This window comes from Phacochoerus africanus, chromosome 6 (genome assembly GCF_016906955.1).
Source record: "Phacochoerus africanus isolate WHEZ1 chromosome 6, ROS_Pafr_v1, whole genome shotgun sequence".
NCBI classification, from domain to species: domain Eukaryota; kingdom Metazoa; phylum Chordata; class Mammalia; order Artiodactyla; family Suidae; genus Phacochoerus; species Phacochoerus africanus.
The window spans coordinates 125,596,569-125,617,788 of NC_062549.1; the positions used below are offsets into that span (position 1 = coordinate 125,596,569).

Genomic DNA, 21,220 nt, shown 5'->3' on the forward strand with positions numbered 1-21,220 from the left:
AGGACAGCGTGGCGTGCGCGCCCCTGGTGTGATGGGTGGTTTCCGCATCTACCTGTGCATTCCCCGCCTCCCCCAGTTTCCGGTGCCCGCAGGACCCTGGGCGCTGTGCTGACCAGGGGCTCCAGGTTGAAGGGGGCTGCTGGATCGCCTGTCCTGAGGGGCTACCTGTGATCTGGGAGAGATGGTTACAGATCGGAAGTCCACTGGATCCTGAAATTGGAGACGGTCCTATTCCACGTGCAGCCAGGGCAGCTCCCTCTGGGGTGAGGGAGGAGCACTGCGTGGTAGATGGTCAGGGTTGCAGCCCGGCATGGCTTTTGGGCTCAACCAGAAGGGTCATCCGTGTGTACCCGGGGTCTGGTTGTAACATTTTGGATTTTCCCGTGAGGTCTTTCCCCAAATAAGTGCTCTCTTAAAAAAAGGCGGATGAAATCTAAACGTTTCAAGATTGGTTCTTCGTTTTTCTTTTTTAAAAACGTCTCTTGTGGAATGACTCACTGTGCCCTGTGGGGTGATCTGACTGGTTGTGTACCGGGCAGTTTTGCTCCAGAGGCTGCTTATCTGTTGGTTTTGTGGCTTGTCCATGAGAGCCTTAATTATAAGGGGCTTGATCCTCTCATGAACTAGGGTCAGTCAACTACCCGATTTCCTAGGAGCGAGTTTCTGGCTCTTTTGTGGTGAGAGCTCTTCCTAAATGGCACTGTGGTAATTAGCGCCTTGGAAAGAGGCCAGTTTCAGCTGGTAATTCTGGTCCAGAAAGAGTTTTCGAAAGCCTTGCTAGAATTTATCCTAAGCGGTTGTGTGAAAGCTGGGAAATGTTGCCAGAGAGTGGCCCCCTGGCCCTACGAGGCTTCCTGGGCGTGTTCCTCCAGATCAAGACGTCCTGTCCTGAAGGGTTCATGCAAGCATAGACTTTTCCTGCCTCTGCTGGACGTGCTGGGTCACGTCTGTGTGGGGGAAGGTTGGTGTTGCTTTGTGTCGAATCCCTGCCGTCCTTTAAGGCTTTACTGGGTAAGGCTGATCTGGTAATCTGATGAATCTGCCCTTCCCAAGCCTTGGGCAATTGCATCAGATGTTCCGTCTCTAGTGTCCTTGGTTCATGTGGTGGGCAGCCTCCAGAGAGCCGTTTGGTCGAAAAAGCAAGTGTTTTGTTAAGGAAGATGGCAGGGTATTTTTTTCATGCCGTGGGATGGAGGAAATCTGTCTCCTGGGAAAGGCTCCTTTGCTTCCGTGACAGTCATTTTGACTTTCCCTCCGTGCTTCCATCCCCTTTCTCCTCCGCTTTCACCGGGACGACTCCTCCCTCCAGCTGCTGGGGAAGCAGAGGGCGGAGAGAAGGAAAACCGCCCTCGGAGAGACTCTGTCCGGAAGCAGAGGAGGCACAGCCCCCGCTCCGCCTGCCTGCTTCCCTGGTCACTCTTGTAAACGCTGGGTTCGTATTGCGTGGTTTCTGGCATCCTGCAGATGCGGTTGAGTGGGCACTCGTTCCTTGCTAACGTTACGCAGCGGGGCTGACCCTACCTCTCGGAGCCCCGTTGCCTCAGTCAGATGCGAGGGCTCAGAATCCACGAAGCGTGCCCCACGTGGAAGCCCCTTTTTTAGGGTTTCCTCTTCCAGGATTCGCCTAAGCCAGGGTCCGGGGCCCTCTTGTCTATCCTGCTGTACAGATTCCTTGAGTTTAGCAGCGACTGCTCCTTGCAGCTAGAGTAGAAAGAGCTCCAGGGTGAGAAATGAGGTGTTGGGGTCTGTTGTCAGCCCTGCTTTCTGCCAACGCTGTGCCCCAGGCAGGTCCTTGAGTCTCTCCGAGCCTCAGTTTCCTTGTCTGTAAATGGAACACAGACTGTTCCGCCTTGGCAAAGAGGAAATCTGTCCAGAGAATTCTAGGTACCTACTGGGAGTCAAGTGTTTGTGAAATTCACTGTGTGCCCTGGAACCTGGGTTGGCAGGTTGGCTGTGGCGTAAAAGAAAAATAGGAGACAGACCCCTTCTTCGGGAGGGATTTCCCAGAAGCACAAGTGGAGGTCCAGGCAGATGGGCTCATGGCGAATAGTGGTCGGGATGCCAACATTTTATTTGTTCCTGAAAGACGTCCTTTGGGTGCCCTTTATACCTTGGGCTCCGCTCCTTCGGACATCACGCTACCTTGGAAGACAGGAAGGGGTGAATTTAAGCTTCCAGAGACGATTTTGTAGGGTTATCGAGGATCCCCTACGAGGCCTGGGCCTCTACTTTGGAAAACCCTCTATTACAAAGCAGCTCATCCTTCATTAACTTGCTGACCTGTGGGCACTGAGTTCATCTTTGAGACACAGTGAGTTATTTTCGCTTCTCCCTGTGTATGCACGTGTTCACATATGCCGTCATTTCTGTAGCGTTTCCCTGGGAGAGACAGCGTATTGCTTTTGCACCAGCTCATGTTCACGTTTGTGTGTGTGTCTGTTCAAAGGGTAGCATCTCAGAGCTTTCCTCTTGGACCTGTGCCCACGTGTAGGGCATTCTTTCCTTCTTTCTATTTCAACAGAAATAAAAATTCAGGACAGAGGGTGATGGTCATGAATCGTTTTGAGAAAAATTAGCGAATATGTTGTAAGTCATTCTGTTGGACAGAGTCATCTGGTTGTGGATACAAAGTGGAAACATCCAAGAATTCTTAAACGGTCGCATAGATTTGTGTTTCTTGAGTGCACAGTTGGCAGAGACCCTAATCACGTGGCTCATGAATATGTAGCTTTGTAAAATTATGGCTGTAGGTTCATGGGCATGGAAGTTATTAGTTCTTTAAAAAAAAAAAAACATTGAGTCATGATATATGGTTAATAAAAAACATGTTTCAGATCACATTTCATACCACGTGGCTTCAGAGGAAATAGGCAAGCATGGTCCTCCTGGGAACTGGGTGGAGAGACGTGTGATATGCCTCTTGCAGAAAAGGGTCGGGTTCTGTCCTCATCTGGGAGGTAAATACTGTTCCAGCACTTCATGCAAATCTGGGTTTGCTGGACTTGGTGCATAAAATCTTTCAAAGCGTGATCTCCTTAGTGCCTGTCTGTGTGGGCACTGTTACACGTTCTAGGGCCAGTCTGCATAGATCCTACTTCCACAGAACTTAAACTCCGGAGAAATGCCTATTCCATTTCACCATAAGGCTTTCTTTTCCCTAGCCTTCAACTAGCAGATTCTTGGCACGGCAGGTCTTTCTCAAATGCCGATGTGTTTTCTTTGCTTCATTTGTTTCCCTTGTTTTGCTCTTTCTGTTGTCCTAAGCAGGCATCTCCAGAAAGAGCTCTGTCGGGGCAGGAGTCAGGAAAAAGAACCTGGAATGGTGAGGGCTGAGTGTCTCGTGTCGCAGGACAGAGAGGGAGAGGAGCGGATCCCGACTGTGCGAGTGCCGAGGCTTTAGCAGTGCTGGGCCACACCCGGGTGCCACTCGGGATGGCCTTCCAGAGCTGCACCCTGAAGAGCAGGCACTCACGCAAGCATCAGCTCAGGCTCCAAGTGGACACAGCCCAGCTCTTGGGTGTGTGCGTGTGTGCGCACGTGCGCGCGTGAGAGATTGATTCTTGGAACAGATTTTCCTCGGAGACCCCAGCAGGCATTTCTTTATCATCGGGGCACTGTGGCTCCTCTTATCTCACAGGGCCCACTTCTGTCTTTTTTTTTTTAATTTATTTTATTATTATTATTTTTTTGTTTTTTAGGGCTGCACCTGCAGCACATGGACGTTCCCAGTCGAATAGGAGCTACGGCCACTGACCTATCCCGCAGCCACCTCAACACCAGATCTGAGCCGCATCTTTGACTTATGCCACAGCTCATGGCAACATCGGATCCTTAACCCACTGAGTGAGGCCAGGGATCGAACCCACACCCTCATGGTTCCTAGTCAGATTCGTTTCTGCTGTGCCACAACGGGAACTCCTCTATCTTTTTAGACGCATAAGAGGGTGACTTCAAAAATGCCGTGGCTTTACTCTCACCTTCTTGGCTTTGTTGTTTTTTTGAACCAGTGCAGGGGAGTCTGTCCTTGCTTGTTCTCCTAGCAAGCCTGTTTATGCCTGACAAAGGTGGCTTGGAGTTCATGTAATATTTTTATCTATGGCTGAGCAGTGACCCTCAGGTGTGCGTTGGAGTCACAGCAGGATGGTAGGCGGAAGATTATAGCGCAGCTTCATGGACCCACCTTGGAATCTGCATTTTAAAACTCTTTTGCCTGTGATACACTGTTCCGAGATCACACTTTGGAAAGCGGAGAGATGTCTTCTTAACATTGATTTTACTGCATCTTCCAAATCTAGTGTCTGTTTTACATTTGCAACAATGTCCGCTTAATTAGCTACCTTCCAGGCTCTCACTGGCCAGTGGCTACTGTCCTGGACAGCCATGGAGCAAGCAGGGCCTGCCCTGAGCCACTGGCACACCCCCCTTCTCCGTTGCTCCTCAGAGTTCTTCCCAGCGCGGAACTCCAGGCAGGCCCTTCCAATGAACTGACCTCAGGATTCATTCATTCATCAAACAAATACTTACGGGGTGTCTTTTCTATACCCACCGCTGTTCTAGGTGCTCGGAATATACCTGTAAACGCACGCTGAGATCCCGGCCTCTGAAGGTGCTTACCGTCTAGTGGGAGGAGATGGGCCATGAGTTGCCTGGTGGTTTAGAAGGACACTGTCCTCCACTATAGGAATGAGAACATGGAAAGCAGCTTGGAGGAACCCGAGCGCTCGAGCGGGGGCTGCAGGACGGCTGGGTTGTGATTTTAAATAAGCCCCGTCAGGAAGGGGATGTTTGAGTAGATGTGAGGGAGACGAGGGGAGCCTTCAGAAGAAACGTAGCTGGCCCCCTTGCAGTTAAGCCCGGCCTGCGTTTCCATCGGGACCCTTCCTCGGGAAGCATCCTTTAGAGGGGGAGGCGATGAGGCAGGAGGAGGCGGCTAGGGCCAGGAGAGGACTCAGCGTCTGGCTCTGCCCTCGGCAGAGATCCTCCCTCTCCTCACTGACGACCCCGCCAACCTGGGGGAGGCCGGAGGGAGGCCGCGGTGCAGCTGCCGGGGCTCTGAGTCAGCCGATGTGCTGAGATAAGTGCTAAAAGGAAAGAGCCCCGGCTCCGGGAAAACGGGGTCTGCAGCCATTCGCGCGCATCCGTTGGCGTCCCCGAGGCTTGGGCCATCCAGCTCGGGGCCTCGGTGGGTCCGCGTAGGGCTCAGAGAGTTAAAGCTTCCACGCAGGTGTGGAAACAAAAGGGCTGGTGGCCTCCTTTGCTTTTTGCCTGCTCTTTTGGACAAGGTTGTTGAATCCGGTCCAGAAAAAATAATAAACTTGGCTCTTGTTGCCTAGCCGTAAGTTGTTGTAATAAAACTCCCAGCGCTGGCAGAGAGACTAATGTTCTGCTCCTCAAAAAAGTCTGGTAGCACAACCAGTGTTTGAAATACGAATGCTGTGCGTGGCCTGAGGAGGGAAGGGCCAGGGGCAGGGGGTGGGGGGGCCCCTCAACCTCCACTTGGAAGCCCGGGGGTTCGCTGTGCCCCGCGGCGCACGCTTGCTAAGATTCGGGATTCTCACAGCTCAGGGCAGGTTTGTTCCCACAGGAAGATGTTTCTCATGTCGGGAATGTCAGAGGATTGGGTTTCAATTAGCAAAAGCAGGAGGAAAGTTCAGCGGATTCGGAGGAGGGGGAGGCAGGGAGCTACTAAATGCTTGAATAATTGGTTTTTAGGTGGAGTTATTGGGTGAAAAATCAAATTGCTAGCTTTAAAAGCCTGGCCAAACCATCTTTTCCTGGGCAGCGAGGAAAGTAAAAGTTATGAGAATAAAGAAATTATGGCAGAGCCTTTCCTGTAAGTCCCAGCATTGAGTTTTCACTCGGCCAGCAAGCACCGAGTTGCTGCTTTGTGCCAAGCCCTGTGCCAGCCCCAGGCGATTCAGAAGGACCAAGGTGCTCTCTTGGCTTTCAAGGTGGTGATCTTGGTCAAGCAGGGGCGGCAGGTTTGCTGATAAATAGTCGAGGTCAGGTGAAGGAGCGGTGGGCAGCTCCGTCCTGAGCGGAGGAAGGAAGCCTGGGAGGTTTTACAGAGAAGGTGACACCTGCGGAGGACAAGGAGCAGTTTGCAGGGAGGGGATGAGCAATCCAGGTGGAGAGCAGGCTGTCAAAAGGCCGGGGCCTGAAGCAGCATGAGGCTTGTGGTTCCGTGTGACAGGCACACAGGAGCTGTGGGAAGTGGGGCGGGCAGAGGCCCTCCTCGCTGGTCAGGTGTCACTTAGGATGCTTAGATGCTGTCCAGTATCATCACATGTTTACTCTTTAGAAAGATCTCCCAGGTGACAGTGTGGAGGAGGGATGGAGGGGACAGGAGGGCAGGAGGCTGAGATGCGAGGGCAGAAACGGGACAGCAGCAGGAGGCAAGAGCCTACAGACAAGGTGGACGATTGGAGGTGGGGAATATAAATAATTTTGGAAGTTTCTGCCATTCTACCCAAATATAAAATCCTTACTCTGGGAGGTCCCATCGTGGCTCAGTGGAAACGAACCTGACTAGTATCCATGAGGATGCAGGTTGGATCCCTGGGCTCGCTCAGTGGGTTAAGGATCTGGTGTTGCCCTGAACTGCGGTGTAGGTCACAGATGCAGCTCGGATGCCATGCTGCTGTGGCTGTGGTGTAGACCAGCAGCTGTAGCTCTGATTCCGCCCCTAGCCTGGGAGCTTCCATGTGCCACAAGGGCGGCCATAAAAAGAAGGAAAGAAAGAAGACTGGTTCATATTGGAAGGATGCCAAGAGCCTCGAGCTGATCAAACGAAGACCTGCGGCTTTAGGTACTGTCAGCTCCCCGGTGTGAGCTGCTGTTCTTTCTTCCCTGGATTACTCCAGAGTCTCCTATGGTCTCCTGCTCGTCTCCCTTCAGTGTAGACCAGCCATACCAGCCAGCGTGATCCTGTGAAAACCTTTGTTAGACGTTTTCGTGAACTCTCAGTGGCAGCTGATCCCATCTAGACTAGACGTCACAGTCCTTACCCACGCTCTGCGCGGTCCTGCTGGACCTGCCGGCCCCCTGGCCTGTTCTCCTTCCCGCCCCCTCCCCCCGGGCTCCAGCCACCCCCACGGCTCCTTCAGGTCCTGATTCAGAGACTCCTGGTCGCAGCACCTCCAGGCAGCGCCCTCTGCTCGCCTCTGTCTACACCCGTGGCCCTCCTGACGCGTGTTTTCAGCGCTTATGTTTTCACTCTGACCTCCTTATTAGACTGTCCGTGCCGCAGAGGCAGGGAATCTGTCTGTCGCCTCCTCGCCCACCGCCCCAGCGCCGGGCCGTCGGTAAACACTTGCTGGACGAATGTTTAGAGCATCAGTGAACGAATGGGAGGTACGAGCAGGGCACCGCCGACATAAAGGTCGTGTGGCCTTGGGCCCTGGTGGGCTGCATGCGCCCACGGGCCTGCGAGGTCCATGCCTGTCCCACTTTGGGACGGAAGGACCAGCCAGAGTCAGCAACGAGACGGCGGTGGCTCCATGGATAGGGGTGCTGACACGTCTGGGGCAGGTCCTGGAGCGACACCCCACCGTGTGTGGCTGATGGCGGGCAGGACATGGTGGCAGTTTTCACTCCGGGAGGGGGGCATGGCCGGTTATAGGGAGATTACAGCAGGTTGGCTCATTAGTTACCAGGGAAACCAGCAGAGGGGCACAGCCCTCACTGCGCCGTTGAGTACCCCCACGAGCTGGGGTCTGGGGCACGTCCTGGGAAGGTCAGCCGTGTGAACAGGTTGAAGTGAAGCAGGTCCTGGTCAGGCAGCAGACGTACCGAGAGCAAGGGAGCAGCCATCTTGAGTGGCCTGACCGTAGAGGCCTCATGCCGTGGCTTCACCTATCTGTCTGTCTGTCTGTCTGTCTGTCTGTTTGTCCGTCCATGTATCTATCTACCTATCTCTCTGTCTGTTTTAAGGAATTGGCTCACATGGTTATGGCACCTAGCAAGTCTGAATTCTGTAGAGTCAGTTTCCCAGTTTCAACCCCAAGGGCAGCTGCTGCTGTAGAACCAGGAGGAAGATGCTGGCCCAGTTCAAGGCTGTCAGGCAAGAGAGCGCTGTCTTCCCCAGGCGCAGGGGCAGCCTTTTGCTCTCTTCGGGCCTTTGACTGATTGGGTAAGGCCCACCCACATCAGGAAGGGCACTCGTTTTCCTTGGTCTACTGACTAAATGTTGATCTCACCCAAAGCACTCTCACGCAGATACTCGGACGCGTGTTTGACCAGGTATCCGGCACCCCGCTGCTCAGTCAGGTCAGCGACCTGAAAGCCAGCCTTCACAGTCTCTTGTCACACCACACCCCGAACCCCCCGTGTCCCAGGCGCCACTGATGCCGATGAAGATCTGCCCACCGTGGTGTCTGGGGAGGAGCTGGGGGCCGGGGATGCTGCGCCGAGGAGGGGTCATGGTCAGGGTCAAGCGACGTCTTCAGATCTCCGAGGGCTTGACTCGTGGAAGAAAGAGGCAGGGACTCTCTGGTCTGGAAGGCACAGCTCAGACAAGCAGGTGGAAGGCGATCTTACAGGTAGAAAGGAAGAACAGAGCCCTTCTGCCTCGCGAGTGGGCGAGGTCTTCTTTCTGGAAGGGTCTAGGCAGCAGCCAGTGGGGACCGGGAGTCCCAGGTGTCCTGTCTGGTCTGGCCCAGGGGCCGATCCTCTGACCTTGGGGAAGCCCTTATTTTCTCTGAGGTTTTCTCCTCTGGGCCGTGGACAGCAGCGTGGCCTACCTCATGGGTGGCCCACCTCATGGGTGGCCCCGAGGGGCGGGGGAGTAACACTACCTTGTAGGCCTCAGCAGGGTTGGAGGAGGCCTTTGGCTGCGCGGAGAAGGAGGTCAGGCTCATCCCCTCCCGTGGCAGGAAATCTCCATGGCCCCGCAGTGGGGACATTCACTGCCAGCAGCGTCGCTGTCCTCTCGCTGGAACGCACCTGCGAGTGGCAGCTGACTCCTGTCCAGAGTCCTCAGCCCTGCAGGTGGGACCTGTGCTGCTGCTGGGCCTGGAGAAGACACACCTGAGGGTGCGAGGAGGGATCGGGCAGGCGCTGCCCCTTCTCGAAGAATCGGCGGTGCCATGGCATTGCGTTTCCTGACTTCAGAGTAGTTCCCGGCTGGTCCCCCCGCTTCTCTTAGTTGCCCTCGTCACACTCAGAACTGTGCTGGCAGGGGACAGAGGCCTCTGGACCGTGGTGGGTTTTGTCTGTGACCGGCTTTATAAAGATGACTTTTTAGCACAAGTGCTTTTCAGCGGAAAGATTTTATTATAGTGCTTAGGTCAGATTGTTTGAAGTTCCGTGTCGGTGAGTTACTAAGCATTAACACGTAGGTTGTTTGGCTACAACCTAAATGGTTCAGGAGCTTTTTCGTAGGCCAGTGAAGTCAAAACAAGGTTCAAGCAAAAGGATGCCTGCTGGTTTTCCTTAAAACTGGCACCAGGACAGGTAGCAAATGTCACTGCCACACTTAGTAGCGCTTTATGGAGATGTGCAGCGAAGGCTAAATGTCGTTGGTGGTCCTGGTCCGCAGCCAGCTTGTTAGTGATGGTTCAGAGTTCCCGAAGCCGATGCAAGCCCCAAACAACCCAGTTTCTGGGGCAGAAAGCACTGTCCCTCGGGGGATCCAGTGCCGGGATCCAGTACCCGTTGGAGTGGTGGTAACATTCGGTGAGTCCGAAGCATCGGCCAGGGTTTCTCGGTCGTGGTGCTGTCGACACTGAAGAGAATTCTTGGTCGTGGGGCTGCCCTGTGTGTTGTAGGGCGTTTCCCAGCATCCCTGGCTTCTGCTCACTCGATGCCAGAAGCTCTCCCTCCCAGGAGGGACCATCAGAATCATTTTCGGCCATTGCTAAACGTCCCCCAGGGGACAGGAGGGCCCCTGCTTAAGAACCACGGGTGCAGAGGGAGCTGGGAGGTGCCCACGCTGACTTTTCCAACTGTGGCCTTCGGTACCCATGAAGGTCAGGCTGCTCAGCTGTGGTTGAGCATTGGAACCATCCGGGGAGCCCTAAAACAATCCTAAAGCCTGGCTCCCCACCCCAGAGTCTCATTGATTGAGGGCATGGCCTGGACCTCGGGGTAGTTAGAAACTCTTCAGATGCTTCTAGTTTTCCGCCAAGAAACCACAGCACCAGTAGGCGAGGGAACAATTCGGGGAAGTACTTCTTTGCTAGCATTTAAAAAGTGTACGTACACATAGCTCGAGAGAACGCATTAATGCCTCGCACGGCAGGGTGAATGTGAGTAAGTATTTTGTACGTGTTCAAGTTCAAAATGCTGCTCTACAGGGTAGAGCTGGAAGCAGAATCCCTGCCCTCAATCAGCCTTTTAGGCTGACTGTAACCACTTCAGAAACGCCGGGCTTTTTGTTAATGATGGCTAATGTGAGAAAATTTTTATTGCGGTGTAATTGACACAGAAAACATTAGTGTCAAGTGTTCAACGTAATGATTCAATATTTGTATAGAAGTCAAATGAGCACCACGCAGAGTCTCGTTAACGGCTGTCACCATACGTACAGAATTAGTTGTCTTGTGATGAGAACGAACTTTTAAGACCTACTGTCTTTAGCAGCTTTCACACATGCCACGCGGCCCTACTGGCTGCAGTCCCTATGCTGTATGTCACATCCCATGACTTCCTTATCTTATAACGTGAAGTTGGTGCCTTTTGACCCCGTCACCGATTTCACTCACCCCCTGCCTCCCGCCTCTGGCTAGTACCAGTCTGTTCTCAGTATCTGTGAATGTGATTTTTTGTTTTGTTTGTTTTAGATTCTGCCTATAAGGAAGATCGCCCGGCATTGGTCTTTCTCTGTCTGATTTGTTTCACTTACCATAAGGCCCGGGAGGCCCATCTACGTTATTGTAAAGGACAAGCTCTTATCCTTTTTATGGATTCAATATTCCATTGTATCTATGCCACATCTTTAACCAGAGACACTTCGGCGGTTTCCCGTCTTGGCTATTAGACAGGATGCCGCCGTCAACAGGAGGGCGCAGGCATCTTTTCAGCTAGTGTTTTCGTTTTCTTCAGGTCAATACCCAGAAGTGCAATTGCTGGATCTTAGGGTGGTTCCGTTGTTAAGATGAAATTTAAACCAGCACATGCATAGCTCTATGGCTTGGGAATTTGTAGGCCCTTTTGCTCACGTTTTGAGGTTCCGCTCTGACAGTGATAAAAGTTGGTTATAAATGTTCAGTAACGAGGACAAGCACCTTTTCACCAGCAGCTGAATGTAATGGCACTGCGGCCCCGAGATGACCATTGTCTGTGTTGATTATCTACGCCCTGAGAATGCGAGGTCAGCGATGGTCTAAATACACCCGGCAAAAATGTGGGATTTGCATAAATCATCCGGAAAGTTTTATAAGGATCAGCCCAGCAGCCTCTAGCCTGTGTAATCTATGGGAACTTGGGGGTCTGAGACCATCACCTGTAATACACGCTCATCTCCCCACGAGGAAGTACTGTCACATAGCAGAAGACTGGCAGAAGCCTGGGTGTCCTTCGATCTCAGTGCTCGGAGACCTTAGAGCAAGGGGACTCTGGCCTTGTTCCCGCCATGGGGGCTGCTGGCAGAGGCTGCCGCTGTGGGAGACTTGGACGTCAAGTTCAGATGCTTCTCGTGTTCCTGCGAGCATCCCTTCGGGATCCCTTGCGCTGGTCCTGAGGCCCGTTACCAACCCCTGGAAACACTCACCAGGGCTTTCCACTTGACTTGCGACACGTTACTTGAAAGGTTGGCCTTCAGTTTAGATTTCTGGAAAACGGCAAAGGCGAGTTTCGTGATCCCTCCCAGGGCATTCTGGGGTCTCTCCTCAGAACGTTCTTTAGACATTGGGAGGAACAGCCTGCATTGTTTGTAGGTTCGTCATGACCTGGGGACGTAAGCCTGGGATGACAGCTTGAATCAGCTGCTGAAACACCACGGTCTGCCTGTATAACGAAGGGAAGACGTTGGATGGACAGATATCCATTCATTGTCTGACACGTGCTTTCTCTAATTATGATTCAGTCCCAGGAGCCTGCATGACACTAAATACACAATTCCCTTTCTTGTAGGTATCCGAGGGCTCTGTGGTCCATTTTTCCTCGGGAAACTTCTCCTTGTCAGCAGAAACAGAGGAAAGGAACTTCCCCCATGGAAACGAACACCTGTTAAATTGGGCCCGAAAGGAGTATGGGGCCGTCACGTCATTCACCGAACTCAAGATAGCAAGAAACATTTACATTAAAGTGGGGGAAGGTAAATTTGATGTGGTTTTGATTGAGGACTGATTGATGACAATCGGCTGTTTTCTTTTCGGAGCCCAGGTGGTGAGGGCAAGGGATGCGGGAATTACGGGCTGCTGGAATGGGCAGGGACCCGAGGGATCGATCACCGGGCCTGCTCCCCACATGTCCCCTCCGTCCCCTTTTCCTTCTGAGGAGACAGAATGGAAACGGAAGTGGGGGAGACGTGAGCAGGAGCCGAGTGGGGAGAGGCGGAGGTCGTCATGGGGGAGTTAAGAAGACACCCACTCACACCAGTCGGGAGCGAGTGGAGGCCGAGAAGCTGGGGAGGCGGGGAAGGAGGGACAACCGGTGGATGCAGGAAAGTGGGCAGCATGGGTCAACCAGGAGTGCTTCCTCTGACCCGTTATTCGGCAACCACCTGAAGCCAATGTCCGTTTATGGCCTTGAGACCTCAGTTACATTTGGACAATAGCAGAGGAAAAGTGTTTGTGTGTATTTTTACTGCAAATGCCTGTGGCAAGGACACATTATTGGAGAAAGGAACTGTTTAGCCTTGATAAGAAGTTGCCCGTTTTAATTTCCTTGCCCTGCAGAGGGATATAAATATCTGGTGACTCAATTTTGAAAGCAAGTGATTTCTTAAATAACTTCTTTATCATTATTTTTAGTTGAGTCTATTTGCAGCTCTCGAAGAAGTTGCTAGAAATAACAGCTCTTGTGAATGGGCCCTTGTCCTAGTCAGGTGATGATGTGAAAATGGCATCTCAGATCTCCGGGGCCCATCGGCTTTCTTCTGAGCTCTTCGGCACGCGTCACCTCTTCCATGGGCAGCGTGCAGCCCGGGGCAGTTACTGAATGTGCTCGTTCCCAGTCTGCTTTCGGATCTGGGATGTGTGTCGAGTCGGATGCAGGACACGGCGGGCCCCGACCTCGAGTGCGGGCCGTGTGCAGAGACCACATCAGGTGCCTTCACGCGCAGCCCCCTTAATCCTGCCAGTGATCCTCAGAGGAAACCCTGATTCACCCCATTTTGCAGAGGGGTTAGTGGAGGCTTATCTAACTTGCTCAAATCCACATTACTAGCAAGCAGCAAAGCCAGAACTAAACTCCGGTTTCCTGACCCTGCAGTCTGATGCTTATTGCCTGATGCTGCATTTGAAATCTTAGCCAAATAAGCAGAACTTAAACATGAAGGTGGGCTACCTGGATGGAAGGACTTGCTGAGTAGAGGGAGGAGTTTTAGGTGAGGATTGGGTTCAAAAAACTGAGGTTTGTTATTAAACTCTTATCAAGGTCCCTCATAATAGAGGTCAGGTCCCATTGGGACAAAAGAAAAAGTCTCTTTTAATAAATATTCTGAGCCCTGGCCCCTGGCCTCCGTTCCTGAAGCAGGATTCTGGTGGGTGAAAGAACACACTGCTGACCCTCGTGGGATGGTCACACACGGAACGCCGGGCTCTGTCCTCAGCAGTGCACGAGCTTCTGTGGAGGAGAATGAGGGGTCAGTGGCTTCTCCATGGCTGCAAACTCTGGGGCGGGAGGAACTTCAGGGATCTCGTGTCCTTCCCAGGAAGAAAGTGGTTAACTCCTTGGCGACACCTTTGGAGCCCCTGAACCTTGACTCCAAGCCACCGGCTAGCTAGAACTCACGGGTCCCCACCATGGGGAGGAGCAGCTGGGGCAGTGAGGGACCTGTTGGGTTGGTGGATCCCTAGGCGATGTCGTCTGTCACCCCGGATTGGACTCTGCTGGGCACGCCTCATCCGTGGCTTTCCCAGACCTGACCTGTCTCCACCCAAAGGAGCTGGGATCCACGGCCATGAGCCTTCTCTTGCTCGGCCCTTGGGGGTCTCAGAGGGCGGTCCTGCTCCAGCAGCATCCTCATCCCCTGGGAACTTTGTAGAGATGCAGTTCTCAGGCCCGGCCCAGACCACCTGAATTAAAATCTCTGGGGGTGGGTCCAGGGTCCAGCCACCTGCATTTTATTTAGCAGGTACTCCAGGTGAGTCTAACGTTTCAGAACCACTGTTCCATCCCCTAGACCCAGAGGGGAAGAACCAGGGCTTTCGGTTCTGCGCCCAGCTGCTCTCCTTACCTGTGAGGCTCCAGGCAGCACTCTGATTGGCCATCAGAGCTTCAGTTTCCACAGCAGGAAAATGGGGTGTGTACACTGCCCCCGGGTGCTAGCTAGTGTTCTAGCTCTCGGAGTCACTTGTCAGTCCTTCCTAAAATACAGAGGCGCACGAGGCCTCCCCTCCCCCAGAGCTGCCAGGCCTCTGCGCGGGGATTCCCCTCTGTGGTTTCTTTCTGCTTGGCAGTTGCCTGTGAGTTCTGATGCCAGGCGTGCGGAAGGTCACCTGGGGGAGAGAACAAACCACACACATGCCTACACACGCAACCAAAAGCCATCAGCTTATTCAGCTCGGGAACCATGGCATCTGGGACTTCAGCCCTTAACAACAGCAACTCTGAAACAATTAAACCTTTCCTCGTGGCCTCGGAGGGTCACCGCGTGGGTGCGTGGCTCGTTACTTGTCTCAAATCTCACCCTGTTGTTTGTTAATTCCGGAAGCCTGTGCGTGTGCCAGGTGCACGCCGGGCACACCTATGAACCGCACGCACAGGCCGGAGGCCCGGGGGAGCCTGGTCTCTGGGGTTCTGGGCTACCCTGTCCGTGACCCCTTCACACGCCCTCTGATTCTGGACTAGGTTGCAGCCTTGCCACCCCAATGTCACTTTGCATCCTGGGACCTGGGGGAGGCCTCCGCAGCTGCAGCTGCAGGGCGTGCCGCCTTCCTCTGCTCGTCTGGCAAACCCTCTGCAGCTGCGCAGGGAGGCCGCCCAGCAGCCTGAGCCGGCGACGGAGCCCTGCCTGGCCCCTTCCCTCCTGGGGGGCTTCAGGGAAGAGTACAGACTCCAGAGCCAGGACTTCATCCTGAGCGCACCTCCAAGCAGGGGCCTCATGAACCCCTCCGGTCCCCTCTGTTCTAGAGCTGGCCCTGGGGGCTCTGTGTGCTCGGAGCCAGGATGCCACCGTGTGCGTCATGGACTTCAGCCCAGGGGAGGTGGCACAGCTGGGCAGGGGCCGGGCAGGGGCAGGAGGTGCCCACCCCATCTTGAGACCTGCTGGGCTGATGCCTCATCCTGAGTGAGACTTGCATATGACTTTGAACCCTGGCATCCTGTCCATTAAATGCAAAAGGCAGGAGTCTGTTTCATGAAAGTGCCAGGGCTCTGATTAATTACCCCTGTGAAAAAAGTTTGCTACACCTAGAACTTCCTTGACACTGGTCCCAGCTGTCACATGGCCAGCAGTGTCAAGTTCTGTTTAAACATTTAAACCGCGGGATGGAAATCCCATCACCCACAGTGCTGTGTAAGTAGCATGTGCCGTTGGGGGAGTATCTTCAGACACGTGGTACTTGCATCACTTTCCGTGGGGGAGGTGGGGCGCAGCCCTCGGCGCGGTGAGGTCATGCTTGCGAGAGCACCTCGCAAACTATCAGGTGCCATCTAAGCATTCGTGGTCTGTGTCAGGACGGTGGGAAGGAATGAAGGCTGCCCTGAGTGCTTTTCCCCAAACGTCCACCTTCCGCCTTCAGAATATAAATTGCCGTGAGGAATAAATAGGAAGGACTGGTTAATTCTACGTGGTGAGCCAGAGAATTAATTAAGTCACTGGTTCTTCTATAGATCGAAATAGCAAATAGCCAAGAGGAGCCTCATGGGGTCTCGGCTGGGTGGTTGGATTCAGTGCTGAGCATGTTGACGAAACAGCCATTGGGTTTTTCGGTGGAAGGTCTTGCTAGACCGGTGACCGTGCCGGTTGTGGCTCAGAAGAGGGGTTGTGATCGAGGTATAAGTGGAGGCCGAGGGAGTGACTGAGAGCATCTGCTGGGACGAAAACCAGGTAAAAAGAGGTTTGAGCAAGGAACCGAAGCTCTTGGCCTTGGCTTATATCAGGATTAACTGTGGAGCTTTTCAGAAAGAAAACTTCCTAGGTCCCACCTAGATCTTCTGAATCAGACTCCCTGGATGGGGTCAAGCAGGTGGCTTGTGATATGCTCGGAAGATGAAGGACCGCGGCATTGAAAGGATGAGCAGAGGAGGAAGAACCAGTGCGAGACGGAAAGACAGGTCCAGGGAGATGGGTGAGGGCAAGGCAGAGTCACAGACAAGAGGAAAGGAGGGGCCGGAGGCCGAAAGAGGCCGCCCGAGTAGGTCGGTGGGAGACCGCCGGTGACCCTAGCGAAGGCGTTTCAGGGCGGAGCTTGTGGACTCGGAAGCCTCTCCTTGGCGCGTGTGGCCGCCAGTGTCCTGCACTTGCGCCGTGTCACGGTCACATTCTTTGCAGTCTGGTTCCCACACGGTTCAATGTGTCTCTTTCCTTTTCAGATCAAGTGTTCCCTCCCACGTGCAGCATAGGGAAGAACTTTCTCTCCCTCAATTACCTCGCCGAGTACCTCCAGCCCAAACCGGCAGAGGGCTGCGTGGTGTCCGGCCGGCCCCAGGAGAAGGAGGTGCACGTCATCGAGCTGATCGCCCCCAACTCGAACCCCTACAGGTGGGTGACCGGTGCGTTGCCTTCGGGCGTTTTCTGAACTGACGGGAGGCAAGAGCAAAGATCTGGGGGGACCCAGTGTGACTCTGGCTCAGCCCGCCCTGGGCGAGAGAGAGGGAGCCTCCAAGGCTCTGGGGAGCTTCACGCAGGCTCTGCGGAGGGGAGTCAGGTCCCGGGGTGTGTGTTATTGCTGCCTCTGTCTCTAGATGCCGTGTATGTCAGATGAGGTCCTGAAGCCTGACCTGGACGCCTTGGTATGGCTGTGCATTGATGGCTGCGGGGGACTGGTTCCAGGTCTCTCTCCAATACTCAGATCCAGAGATGCTCAAGTCCCTCATAGAAAATGGCATCGTATTGCATATAATATTCTCCTGTATACTTTAAATCACCTCTAGATTACTTACAATACCTAATACGATGTACATGTCTTGTAAATAGTCGTGACTACAAAGCAAATGGCATATAAATAGTCGCCCGTACACGGGAAGGTCCAGTTTTGCCTTTTGGAACTTCGTGGAATTTTTTTGCCCGGGATTTTCTGCCTGTGGTTGGTTGGATTTGCCAGTGTGGAACCCGCGGGTACCGAGGGCCGACTGTACCATAGGACACCGTCACGCTTGCCCGTTGCTATCTCCTTTGACGGAGGTTATCCCTGATGAGAAAAAATACAAAATGGACCTTATGATCAAACTTATCATTTTAACAATAGTATGTTTTTTAAACGAAATTGTTTCGAGTGTCCCCAAAACACTTTTGCACACAGTATGTTTATTTCAAAGCTGTGGGGAGGGGGGAGTGGCCCTTCATGGTGATGCACCAAAGAGCCACTGAATACCATTGCCTCTCTCCCACCCTCAGCGTCCTGCACCAGGACTGGAAATTTAACTCTTCCTATCAAGAATGATGAGGGGATTTAAAATCAAAGAAAGAGAGGTAGACCTTCTCCCACTTTGGGCTACGTTTCCTGTGGGCCAGTGAATTCAAACGTAACTTATATTGTGCAGGGATTGCACCGTTGAACTTCTCATCAGACTTTGATTTCAAAAGTCAATAAATCAGAGATCAGTTTTGGTAAAGATTCCATCCTGTCCCATGGGAAGGATTCCGGGGAAAATTAAAAGTGGGGGGAAGAGATTTGGCACATGCGCTTAGATATTAAGCCCAAGGCTTCCTTGGAGTCCATCATTCATTTTATGCTTCACGAGTGTGTAAAACCGAGATGGAAATAAAGACTTTCCCCTAAATCCAAAATGACGGAGATGTTATTCTTTGGTAAAAATCCTCTTTTGTGCTGGCTTCTTAGAAGTTTGGGTTGTGCTCATTAACTTTCCAGTGATCACTTGGTTGACATCTGGTTTTTTTATTTGCATAACTGTATATCCAGAATTTGGGGAAAGTAAATGCAGATAGGGTTTTGTAACAAATGTTAATGGCTTAAGCAAACCTTACATAAGTCAAGAAATTCTCTAGCCCTTGGCCTCTTATTCTACTCTGAAGGTACTTAACTTTTTTCTTTCGCCTCCATGCCTCCCTTTTCTGTCCACCCTGGCACCTTCTAATCACTGAACCGTCACCCGCTTCTGGTTTTGAAGGATTTTGAGCAGCTGGCAAATGAAAATGTTGTACATTGAAAGTGTTAGAGGCTGAAAAGTGCAGTGATTCTGCTTCAAAAGTAAACTCTTTGGTGTGTCCAAGTCCATTTTAAACAGTGGCTGCATTAAGGAACCACCTTTTTTTTCCAAGGAGGAGAAAAATGTTAGGGTCTAATTATCTGCAGGCACATTTTCTATTGTTATGTAAAACTGTTTTGTTATGTGTGCACTAACAATCTGTTTTGCACATGTCATTTGCCTGGGACCCACTCCAGCTTTTTAATCAACTGGCCAGACACTGGGAACATGAAGACTTGGAAGAGGGGAGAGAGTTGCAACTTTCTGGCATTTGGGTCGTAACGCTGCCTTTGTTTTCCATTCACAGTGCTTTCCAGGTGGATATAATAATTGACATAAGACCTTCTCGAAAGGATCCTGAACTGGTCAAAAATCTCATCCTGATCTTGAAGTGCAAAAAATCCGTCAACTGGGTGATCAAATCCTTCGATGTTAAGGGAAATCTGAAAGTTCTTGTAAGTTGGTTGAGCATGTCTTTGTTTTGAGGAGTGGCAGTCTTTTGAGCCGTGTGGGTTATTGTTACGTTGATGACGTTTCTCTCCAGGATTTTTCCCTTTGTAAAAAATAGGCTGCTCCTTGACTTCTCCTGACCAGGGCAGGGGGTGTGGTGGTTAAAAACATGGCCTTTCAGGTCAACACAGACCCGGATGTCAGTTCAGACGCTGCCATTTACAGACCGTGACCTTGAGCGAGTCCCTTAACCTCTCTGGACTCCGCTTGCCTCGTTGGTGAATTTCCTGAAATGTATGCAAGTGTTTTCCAGTCTTGGTGTCAAGACAGTTAAGCCTTTCGTGGCTGAGAGTCCTGCAGGGGCCTCAGGGTCATGGTCCTGAAGTCAGCCCCCGCTTTGGGGCTGGGTCTTTAAGGGGGTGGGGGGACCACCTGACTCCAGCTCGTTTGGGGCTTTGAGATAAATACCTGTATTGGCATGTCTTTTGGCTTGCTTCTAACTTCTAAGGGTAAAACACAGAGAGTCACAGAGGTTAATGAGATGCTACTGGAAAAGCATCCCAGTGGTACCCTGAGCATCCATTTCTGAAACAGACTTAATGTGCTTAGCTGGGCGGCATGGTAGGCAGATAGCAGCTGGTTTCCTCAAAAGTTGAATGCCGAAATGAATTTGGTAAAAGGAATCTTTTTCAAGTGTGTTTATAGAGATTTAACTATTTGACAGACTGTGGATCACACTAGGTTGAAAGTTAAAGAAGACGTCCCCTTCCTCATTTTTAAGAAGATAATGATCTCTTTAGCGTCTTTTTTGTGTTTGGGGGGCTCCAATCTTTGTGCCTTGTCTTTTTAAAAACCTGTGGCCGGTTCCTCTTTCAGTACCTGCATCGAATCAGTTGGAATGGGTTTTACGTTGTCAGCATTTGGGGAGAGGGGTGACTTGGGTGTCCTTATTGTTCATTCGGGGGGATAAAGCGGTGGCAGAGCCAGCAGCCCCCTGGCAACGTCATGTACGAGCATCTGCCAGAGGCAGCAGCAAAGCCACCAGCACATGCATGCTAATTTTAAAGTAATCGTTTCTAGTTCCTGTGGGTTTGTTTGTTTGGTTTGGTTTTTTTTGAAACTTTGGGAGGATCCCAATAAGCCATCCTGTGTAATGGTGACACACTAATTTGGTACCGAGCACAAAGCCCAGCAGTGATTTTCTGAAGTCAGAGCTGTTTTGATTACCTTCCCTGGCACGGCGTGAGGGTGCTGGCGATCCGGAGGGGCTGCAGCCTGTGCTGCCTGGCACACCAAGCGAATGTTTTTCATTTCAGAATAACAAAAACAGGAAAGGGAATCATGCTTTGAAAGGCAAACACATACGGTCCGTTTTAATCCCCTGCTGGAGTCCTTGTGTAAATGCGCTCTTGGCCCTGCCCTGCAGAGGCTCTGTCTCTCCCCGAGTCCCCGCGCCCGGCCCAGGGCCGTCCTGGAGGTCGCTTCGAGCATCCCCACTTCTCAAGTGAATCGGAAAGGCTAGAAATGAGATTGCTCATCCCAAAGCAAGAGCTGTTTGTATCGCTCCCCTTGGCTGAACTTCTGCTCCAGGCCAATTTTGGACAATGCTTGACAACATTGCTAAACAATTAGGTAATGTTTCACGATGTCCTTTTTACTCTCCCAGTCCCTTTCGTGCTTTGCGATTTCTTAACTCCCATCTCAGATGTGAGCTCTGACTGCACTGGGAGGGAAAGTTACCTGTTAAGAAAAAGAATTATGGAAAGAATCCTGGCTTTGCAGGCAGACAGGGCTGGATTCAAATCCCATTTCTCACTGACATTTCTCCCAGTTGATCCTGAGCAATCTCCCTGAACGGTTTCCTTATCTGTGAAATGGGTACAAATGATCGTACGCACCTTGAGAGGTGTCGGGAGGGTCAGCAGGGGCCATTCATTCACTCAACAAGTATTTGTCAGATGCATATTTCATCTAAAGCACAGGTGCATTTTGCCTGCACATGGTGAGTTCTCAGCTACGTGTGCTAATTCTGTGAGCCTCAGGTCCCCCCCTCTCTCAAAAGGAATAGTAAGGCCTGTCTCCGTAGATTTTGGAGGAGAATTAAATAATATATGTAAAGCACTTAGCACAGTGCCTGCCATAAAAAGGAGGTTCATATCATTCCATAAGCAGCTCTTTAAAAAATTGTCTGTAGGAGGAGTTAACAAGGTGAAAACAAAGACAAATGTCTGCTAAAGGAATTGTGTGCAACTTGACGGGGTAGAGAGCTAAAGAAGAGCATCAACGTGTGTGT

At 52.0% G+C, this 21,220-nt stretch overlaps 1 protein-coding gene across 2 annotated transcripts in view; it reads left to right on the forward strand.

Moving 5' to 3' along the window:
• The window catches only part of TGFBR3 (transforming growth factor beta receptor 3), a 200,792-nt gene that overhangs the window by 137,976 nt on the left and 41,596 nt on the right, over window positions 1-21,220 (forward strand). For both annotated transcript variants that reach the window (XM_047785319.1, XM_047785318.1), the window contains exons 5-7: window positions 12,073-12,256; window positions 16,642-16,810; window positions 18,785-18,932. In XM_047785319.1, the coding sequence (XP_047641275.1) occupies window positions 12,073-12,256; window positions 16,642-16,810; window positions 18,785-18,932 (501 nt within the window). The remainder of the gene's footprint in view (window positions 1-12,072; window positions 12,257-16,641; window positions 16,811-18,784; window positions 18,933-21,220) is intronic.